This window comes from Delphinapterus leucas, chromosome 7, assembly GCF_059928025.1.
Source record: "Delphinapterus leucas isolate spDelLeu-1000000601 "Yukka" chromosome 7, BTC_Dleu_Yukka2, whole genome shotgun sequence".
NCBI classification, from domain to species: Eukaryota; Metazoa; Chordata; class Mammalia; order Artiodactyla; family Monodontidae; genus Delphinapterus; species Delphinapterus leucas.
The window spans coordinates 36,517,047-36,527,130 of NC_143135.1; the positions used below are offsets into that span (position 1 = coordinate 36,517,047).

General features: G+C 51.2%; 1 protein-coding gene across 2 annotated transcripts in view; it reads right to left on the bottom strand.

Moving 5' to 3' along the window:
• NAV2 (neuron navigator 2) overlaps positions 1–5,878 on the bottom strand; it is a 395,564-nt gene extending 389,686 nt beyond the window's left edge. Inside the window, exon 1 of one of the 2 annotated variants that reach the window (XM_089915047.1) lies at positions 5,490–5,878. In XM_089915047.1, the coding sequence (XP_089771173.1) occupies positions 5,490–5,747 (258 nt within the window). In that variant the 5' untranslated portion in view covers positions 5,748–5,878. The remainder of the gene's footprint in view (positions 1–5,489) is intronic. The other variant, XM_022583768.3, reaches the window with a different exon arrangement.
• Positions 5,879–10,084: the final 4,206 nt, after the last annotated feature.

Consider the following 10,084-nt stretch of genomic DNA (forward strand, 5'->3'; position numbering starts at 1 on the left):
TCAGCTTCCTCATATGAAATGCATGGGCCACTTTACATTTTACCCAGTTTCTTGTGCTTCACATTAAATTTCATATACATATAAAATTTATATATACATAAAATCATTTATATATATATATATATGTGAAATCACTGCAGTCTACTACTGCCTGGCACATAGCAGATGCCCCATAACTACTCCCTTCCCTGTTGATGAGACTGATTCTAAGAAATAAGAGTCTCTGACCTTAAGCCAAAATCTCACTGGGTGGTTCGGCTTTTTCAGACTGGCTTCAGGAGCTTCACTAAGGCCTAATTAAAGCACCTCTCTCAAGGCCACATCTCTTATGTCTTATAAGTAAATAAAATGGGACACCAAGACTTGGTGCTTCAGTCTTGGTCACAGAGGAAGGGAGTATGAGAAGTGGGAAGCAAATCTAGCTATTCTGAAAGCTGGAAATTGGGCTGTAATTCCCCCAGCCTGGCCTTTGATGTGTGTGTGCTTACATGTGCTCATTACTTTAAGCTGTTCCATGTGTATATATTTGTATATGTGTGTGTATATATGTATATATACACATATCCAGAAGTAGATGTATTTATACAGACATATATACACACGTAATGATACCCTAAATTAGCCACCAGTCCCACCCTTAAAGTGTCTTCAGAAAATTAACCCACGGAATAAGCAATAATACGTGAACTATAAACATTCTTGCATGTTGGCAGATAACCATGCTACACATTCCCCCTCCAAGAACCGAGGAAGAGAAGAAAGGGAATAACACAATAGCAGAAAAATGCACTAATCAAATCCATAATCAACTTTGATGATGGAGCAAGGATTCTAATCAAAACACAATGGGGCAAAGTTGCAACAGGTTGCAAGCTTGGAGCTGCGCTCTCTTCCCAGGGGCCTCCCTCGCCTGCGCTTTCTTTTTAAACATCTAAAACACCCACAGAGGATTTCAATCACTTCTAATTACTTTTTTAAAGAAATGAGTTGCAAGTTGAACCCCAGGCTCCTAAAAACAGGAAATATCAAAATATTATATATATAATTTTTTTCCCCTGCAACTGCTTCTTAAAAATAGGCTAACCTCTCCTCAAATAGCTCACAAGCATTCCTTATCTGAAGGTCAGCCGGACAGAGTTTCTGAACTAACACAGAGCAGATCTCTAAAACAATTCTTTGCACATGGTCATAATTTATACGCCATGTTAACAGAGCAGATGCTATAAATGTTCATTCTTGGGGGAAGGCCCAGGTATCCCAACACCAGGAGGGGAATTCGGGAGGGATGTGTGGCTGCAGAGCAGTTCCTCTCTCTGCGGGTCGAGTCCCTGCTGTAGGGAGAGATTCAACGTGAGGGGTTTGGCAAGTCGACAGTGGGGCTGCACCTAAAAGCTAGCTGCTGGTTGCGTCAGGTCTTTTCACACTTGATGGCGATGGACAGCAGGCTTGGGGGAGAACAGGCTGTCACTGGCTAAAGAGAGTCGCTGCCTAATAAAAGCCACGAGACCCATGTCCTTTCCGCATCACTACCATGTTGGATATTCTGAACCCTAAGCTAATAATAATAATCACTGTCATTTCCCAAGGGGCTGTTATGAAACAGGTCTTTTATGGACACCATCCTTCCACCTTCTCATAACTACCCTGCATGCTCAGGATGACTACGGACCACGAAGGCAGCACGCAAATCCAATCCCTCAACTGCAAGAAGCCTTTGTTCTTTGCTCATGATTACCTTTCAAAAGGAAGATACCAGATACGAAGCAATCACCTGTTAGGTGAAGGTGCGGCTTCCCGGTGGCGACACCCACTCCTGCTCTGCACCGCTGCGTGGCCCTGCTTCTCCTCCTTCCCTGGCATGCTCATCTCACCCCCTCTCCTCCCCAGCCAGCCATTCCTGCCCATCTCTGGAGCCCGCCATCTCCTGCCTCCTCCGTGAGGCCCTCAGGACTTCTCCAGCCATGGTGGCCTTTTCCTTCCTTTCAGCCCCAAGCATACCTCTCAGCCCTCTTCGTGTTGTGCTTGATGCCCTGGGTACATCAGTCATGCCTCCCAACTGGACTATAAGATCTCCAAGGCCCAGGCCGTGTCTTATCCCCCTGTACCTCCGCCAGAGCATCCAGGAGGATGGCAGCTGTGAAGCGGGGAAGACCCCCAGCCTGGAAGCCAGACCAGCCTGAGTTGGGCCCCCCACTCGCCACCCTGGAGCAGGATGACCTAGAGCAAGTTATTCTACCTTTTGCTAAGTCCTGCGTACTCTTCCAGCTCAATGGCTAGAGCAGTGCTCTTAGAAATCAGGGCCTGCGAGTAACTGGAAAGTCCCTATGACTCTCTCTCTATAGCATGCTGGTTTAGGACATGGAGTCCAGAGCCAGACTGTCCGAGTCCTAATTCTACTTCTGCTGCTCAAGGGGTTACTAACCCGGTCCTTGCCTCAGTTTCCTCATGTGTAAAATGAGAATAATAACACTTGTCTCACTGGATTGTTGTAAGAATCAAATGAGGTCTTTTAGAACAATTCCTGGCACATAGGAAGTGCTATGTGATGACTCGCCATTATTATATTATTGTCGTTAAAGAAGATGTTACAGGAAATTACTGTCATAGAAAATGCTATATATGCTTTAAGTGTTACTGTGGGAATGAAATGAGATCGTATGTAAAGAGCCTGGCACATCAGGCACTTCCCTCATCTTCCCACCATGGCTGGTACTGGATTAGGCATGTGACAGATGCTCTGTAAATCCTCGCGGACTGAATGATGCCTTCTCAAGGGCTTGACAGAATAAGCTATGCCTTTTCTCACTGAGAGGCTATCAGATCTACGTTCAACAATGCCCCATCTCTTGGTTTAGCAATACGAATAGCTCATTTTATTGAGTGTTTCCTAGTTGCCTGACACTAGGCTTTACACATGTTACTTATATATGTCTATACACATGTCTAAATGATGTATGTATATGTGTATATATCAACATATGTATATATGACACTTTACATATGTTCTTTTTCTTAATCCTCATAATTTGTGTGGTTGTTTAATGCCCATTTTTACAGATGGGAACAGTGAGGCCCAGAGAGGTTAATGGACTAGGTCACCAGCTAGTACATGGTGGAGACAGGATACCAGGGATATCCACCTGACTTTAAAGCCTGTGCTACTGACCACTGCACAACCCAGCCTTCTCCCCAAACCCCCCTGAATAAAAGGGGAGTCAGATGCCATTTGCCATTTAACTCATCATCTCCTGAGTATCTTCTAGTGATAAATACCAGGTTTTGAGTCCAGGACTACCAGATGTGTCAAGTCTGACACAGTCCTCGAGCCGTATGGAGAGGCTTTCCTGGATGGTGAATGGACACCGTGTCAGGCAAAGGGGGAGGAAGCCTTGTCCAAAGACGGGAAAACCCCTTTTGCCAATGTCACTTGGATGCCAGGGTGAGGCAGTGAGACAAAGGATCTGTACCTGCCACAGAGAAGAGCCGCCAGGAAGCTCGGCCATGAATAAAGAAAGGGCAGGCTGGTAAAAACCAGGAGAGCCCACTGGGAAGTGGCCAATTTCCTCAGCAATCCATCCAAACCATCCATATGGTCAGTACACAAGGTCCCACTGAGGGTGAGGCAGGTGGCGTGGGGGCAGCCAGGGGACTGTGGGCCAAGGGCGAGGGAGAGAAGAAAAGCCTCGAGGGAACTGGACCACACCAGCTCCTCCGGCAGCAGCTGGAGATCATTTTTTCAGGAAGAAGAGGGATGAATCACCTTTCCAGAGCCTGCCCATGGCAAGTCCACCGACAGTGTTTGTTAAATGAAGGGTCAAATGGGCAACGGTAGAACAGCTGCCTGGGTAGCAACGATCCCAGTGTCCACTTTCCCCCCTCATTCTTTGGGTCCTCCTCATCAGGCTGGAGGCTGTGTGTCACATCCCGGAGTCACTGCTCTGGCCTCCTGCATACCACCCACCACACCTCATCAGCCCCGTCTCCAAGGATGGAGGGGAAACCCTCACAAGGGTGCACCCCCAAGCTCATTCCCATTTCAGAGCCCACGTACAAACCTGTGCTGAAGGCAGAAAAAGAGCGCAGAGCACAAAACCCCGGCAGAGACAGGCCCTGGGAGCACTGGGGGAAATCTTTCTCCCACACACCATCACTCAAACCTGTCAGCTTCCAAACATGTTTAGCAAGTGCAGCAGCAAGGGGCATGCTTATCAGCCTGGCGTGGGAGCTTAATCTGCTTTGAGGGCCTTCTCCAACCCAGAGTTCCAAAAGTCTGCTTACAATTAGCTTCCAGCTCCAGTTCCTCCATCAGAAAGGCTAGGAATGTGTTGAGTTCTAGCCTCTGATCAGAGAAATCTCCAGGAGAAGGTGGAGACGGTGTCAGCAGAGAATAAGTGTCAAAAAGGTCAGCTGGTCTGTTGCCACTTCCCTGACACCAGCCCCAAACTACCTCCCCCACTGGCTTCCCGCCTCTCCTGACCGGGACAGTCACATCCGTCAGGTCTGCCTGTCCCCAAAAGTCCCTGCTGACCAACTGCCAAGAAAATACAGCACGCCCCTACTCCCTCCTACCAGAAGAGGAAAAAAGGAAAAAAAAAAAAAGCAGCAGAAAGGGCAGGAGGCCAGGAGAACCTGATTGGCCCTTGCTGATTTCCTTAAAAGAGATTGCATGGCTAGGGCCCGTCACCCAGCCGAACTGGGTGATGCGGGCTCTGTCTGGAAAGGTAGAAGTCATCAATTCTTTTCATGTCATCCCCCCACCCCAGCCCCAGTCACCCGGGCTACCGGCACCAGGATCTGCTACCCAGGAAGGAGGGGCTTAGCTTCGGGCCGCCATTCTGAGGCAGGCACCCCCGCCCACCGCAACAGCTAGCCGAGACGCTAGGAGTCTCCAGCTGCCTGCCTCCGCCGGTGCACCGAGCACTTCTACTGCGGTCCCAGCACCATGCCTGGAATCCTGTCAACCCAAACGATGGGGCAGGGGCAGGCATCTTCACGACGAGGCGAGCAGGTACACTGCCACCCCCAGACCCCTTTCCCTGGATCTTTCAGCCAGGCCAGAGGGCGTGGAGCCCAACGAGGCCTCGGACTATTCCTTGGCAGGGACAGAATCTCTGCAGAACCGACACACAGACAGACAGACGCTGCAGCAGTCACTGCCTTCTTGGGACCAAGATCTCAACATGCAGAACCTGACATTTCCAGTGCGGCACAGTTTTGAGAACACCCTGACCGTGCCCGCCAGAAGGAAGCCGCAGACGTAACCGCACCCCGGTCTCACAGAGCTCCTTAAGGCAAACCTCGGTCACCCGGCCACACCCACTGGCCAGCCCACTCTCCGCGCGCATCCCCCAATCTGCCGGCCTAAGTGGGACGGTTCCCTTCTCAGCCCACAGGGTAGCCCTGTCCCCTATCCGGCCATGCCAACCCCCCCCCCCACCAAGCATTCACCCTTCTCCCAGAACAGTGCCCCGGCACACAGCACCTCTCACCTGGGTATCGAACCCGTTTTCCACCGAGCCGCTCATCCGCAGCGGGAGCCCCTCCCCCGCCGGCTCCTGCAGCCCCTGCGATTTCAGGGGGATCTGGCTAGGGTAGGCGGTCTTGCTCACCTCCACCTTGCTTCCTAACTTGAGGTAGCAGGGCTGGGGGCCCGCCCGGGCTGGGGGCACGTGCAGGATGGGCGCGGCGCTGTGCACGGGTTTGGGCAGTCCCGACTTCATTTTGGAGGCGACCAGGATGGCCGGCATCTTCTCCCGGGGCTTCGGCTTTCCCAGCACGTCCCTGGCAGCGGCGGCGGAGGCGACCGCTAAAGGCAGCGCGGGCAGCAGAGCAGGCGCCGGGCTTCGGCCCGAGAGGCGCCCACCACTAGCCGAGGGAAAGAAAAAAATATCCCCGGGTCGGGGATCTCGGAGCAATCCGGCGAGCTCGCCTTGGTCGCGGCGCTCAGCTGGTCCCACCTGGACGGATGCTGCAGCCGGGTTTCACGCCCCTCCTGGGCGGCCTGTTCAAGGGCTCCGGGTGCTTAGGAGCTGTTGCCTCCTGCGATTCTCCTCCTGGGAACTCGAGGCTTGGACGCCCATATTAACTTGTCACTGCATCTCCGAAGTAAGGAGGCGCCTTTGGAAGAGAAGCGGCGGGGACCCACGCCTCCCGCTCAGGGAGGCTGCGGGTGTGAGCGGGCGAGCTAAGGAGCGAGCAGCTGGGGAAAGGAAAGAACGATAGGGGGGAGAGGGAGGGCGCACGGAGCCCAAGACGTCTTCACCGACAGGCAGCTGCCGCCCTGATTGCGAGCACCGCAGTGTCACCCGCTACGCAGAGGCGCGGCGAGAGCCCCCGAAAGGTCTCTCTACGCGTGACAGTCACCACAGCTCAGAAGCCCGCCGGACAGATAGCACCTCGACGCCTGCGGGTCTGCACATGCTCCGTGCGTTATAGCGCAGCAAGGCTGTGGCCGTGGGGCGCGGGCACCGGGACGCGCGGCTGGCGGGCTGGGCAGGGCAGTGCAGCGCTCGCGAGCGGCCGCCGCGCTTCCCGGGAAGGCTGCGCTGGCTGCGGGGCTCCGCGCAGGGTAGGACAGGCTGCTACCCGCGCTGCTGCGGCGCGCGCTGACAGCCCGGGCCGCCCCGGCGCGCCGATTGGTCCGTGGCGGGCCAATCTGCAGCCGCGGCTCTCACTGCAAAGGGGGGCGTGGCCTCAACTCCCGGGCCGCCGCCGAAAGTCTGGGGCCGCGCTTGGCCGCAAGTACAAAGCCAGCTGGTGGCCGCTCTGCAGCGCTGCTCGGGCTTCGCGCTCCCCCGCGGGCTGACACCCCCGCGTCCCTGAAACCTTTTGAAAAATGCCCTTTCGAACGCAAGCGCCCGCCTCGGGGCCCCGCGGGGAAGGCTCCGGGGAAGTTCGTTTCCTTTTTCAAATTGTTCTGGTCACCTTAACGGTCTGAGGCTTCCGGAGTCGCGCCTGCAGCCCCGCGGCCCCCCATCTGGTCTGGGCAGGGCCGTTCCTCGTCTCCCGCGTTAAGGACGCGCCAGCCATTTCTTCTCTTTTCTGCCAGCTCTTCCAGGCGGGCCGGGGGGCCACCGAATAGCTTCCTCTCCAGCTTTCAAAGGCTGCACATTTCACTTAACTATTTGAAGTATTTATAGGCATATACAATACCCCGCGAAGCCTCCCGCCCCAAGACGGTTCCTCCTTGCAACCTACCACAGACTGGCCAGAGGAAGCCAGGAGAAGCTCCATGACCCCGGCGGGCTCGGGCTAAATTCTGCTGCGCTTCATGTAGGAGACCCTCCCTGTCCGCACCTCGGACGCACTGGCCCTACAGGTTCCTCGACTTTAATTCACCTGAGGACTTCTCTCCTGTCCCAGGTGCTCTATGGGTTCCTCGCTGAGAGTTGGAAGAGATGACACAGGCAAGCCAGACCCCTCATAGATGAGAAGCCCCCCCCCACCCCCGTAGAACTACCTGGATTTAAATCGGGCAAGTTCTCTAACTTTACATACATCCTTACAAAGCTTCGGTTCTCACTGGGAGTAAGGAAGGGGTTTGATTACATATACATAATATACTGTTGTTTGGTTAAATGAGATCGTTCATTACAGTCATTTAGCACAGGTACTTAGCTATGTGAGAGACCAGTAAGTTGGGTATTATTATCCCTATTATTAAAATACTGCTTCTGCAAACCACCCCCCACCCCCAGTCATTTCTGTTTATAAGCTGTTTCTCTTCTCTGGCTCTGAGATACAGGTTTTCACAGTATGCCCACCCTATAGCCTGATTTTCAATGCCAATAGCATTGATTTGTCATTATCCAGATCGTAGGAAATAAAGTTTTAAGACAATCTCTCAAAGCAGCATTAAGAAATAAGAAGGGCTCTTACCCTGGCCTGCTCCCTCTCCTATCTTATCTCCACCCATTCTATGCAGCAACTTTCTACTCTAGCGAAACTGAAATGCACACAGTCTTGTACACAATTTCAGGTATTCCTCCCTCTGAAGGAAAGTTATGGAAATATACTGCAGTCTTTGACTTTAAAGGTCATGGAGATATTCCAAAGTATTTCCATGGCCTTAATGCAGTTTTTCTCAAACTGTGGTCCCCAGACCACCAACAGCAGCATCAACACCTGGAAGCTTGTTTGATAAGCCCCACCCTAGATCTTCTAAACCAAAAGTTCTGGAGCTGGGGCCCAACAATCTAGGTTTACCAAGTGTTTAACCCAGTGATTCTGATGCACTCTGAAGTTTCAGAGCTTCCACCCTAATGAATATATCATGCATTCAGTGCTCCTCCAGGGCCACTTAAACCTTAATATACATAAGAATTATGTATCTTGCTAAAATACAGATTCTGATTCAGTAGGTCTAGAATGGGGCTGAGGTTCTGGTTTCAGAATAAGCTCCCACAGGACACCCATGCTGGTGGTCTGGAGCTCACACTTTGAGTAGTAAGGCTAATCCGTAGGTAGCAAAATGGGCTCATCTCAAGGGCCATCTCTAGCTAACCGACTTTCTGTCACACTGTGCTGAAAAGAATTCCAAGGGTGCATGTATCTAGTTAAGTTGGAAACAGCAGCCTGATCAATTAATAATGTCTGTCATGGGTACAGAAAGAGACCTAGTGACATACATGCTATGTATCTGCCATCTTGGATCTCCCATTTAAATCATATTTGTACCAAGGTCATTTTTTTGGATTCTGAGACCCTCAAATATGTACTAATATGAAAAACAATGCATTCTTTTTTGAAAAGTACCTCTTCCTAATACTCTAGGATTTGGTAAACATATGACCGTTCACCTTAACCTTATGTGACTTATTTAAAGTCTGATAACTTCTCATCTTTCTTGATGGAAAAGGAGTGAATCTTTTAGTCTACTTCCAAATTTCTTTCCTGGCCTCTGCATCCCTTTAATAATTTTATTTGCTCTTTCCTGGAACATTTTTCATCTCCCTTTATATCTTTTCTGTCTTTCCCTCATTTTCCTTCTTTAAAGCAAAATAATTTGTCATTATAACAAGACAAAGGGGGGAAAAAAGCTATATTTTCCCTGAGGCAAAAGAGATAATTGCAAGATTCCTCCTTAAATAAGATCATCTCAAATTATAAAAAATGTCCCATAGGGCTTGGCTGGTGGCGCAGTGGTTGAGAGTCCGCCTGCCGATGCAGGGGACACGGGTTCGTGCCCCGGTCTGGGAGGATCCCACATGCTGCGGAGCGGCTGGGCCCGTGAGCCATGGCCGCTGAGCCTGCGCGTCCAGAGCCTGTGCTCCGCAACGGGAGACGCGACAACAGTGAGAGGCCCGCGTATCGCAGAAAAAAAAAAAAAAAAGTCCTATAAAGTTACTCCTTCCACACAGGTGCTGTGTTAACATGAATGAAGTCATTTTAAATCAATAAGTCTGGCAAGCGTTGGCAGCTAAAGAAGTCACTGGTTCAGGGTATGGCAAACTGCTTTGGAAAGAACACACTATCCAGGGTTTTTTTTTAACGTTATTTTTTTAAAAAAATGATATGCACTGTGGATAGCCCACTATTTTATTTTATTTTTTAAATTAATTAATTATTTATTTATTTTTGGCTGCTTTGGGTCTTCGTTGCCACACGTGGGCTTTACGGCGAGTGGGGACTACTCTTCGTTGTGGTGCGCGGGCTTCTCAGTGTGGTGGCTTCTCTTGTTGCAGAGCACGGGCACTAGGCACACAGGCTTCAGTAGTTGTGGCACATGGGCTCAGTAGTTGTGGCTCGCTGGCTCCAGAGCACAGGCTCAGTAGTTGTGGCGCACGGGCTTAGGTGCTCCACGGCATGTGGGAATCTTACCGGACCAGGGCTCAAACCCGTGTCCCCTGCATTGGCAGGCGGATTCTTAACTACTGCGCCACCAGGGGAGTCCCGGCCCACTATTCTAAATCCCAACTTTGACAACCCTTCTCTCTTTTTCTCTTTTGGACTATAAACTTTCAAAATCTCCCAATTTGAAACATATTACGAAAGCTCCCAGGACCACTGGGTCATCATCCAAAGAGTTTGGCAGTTCTCTGGCTGTAAGAACCATCCTCAGGTCAGGATGTGCCAGCTGTACTGC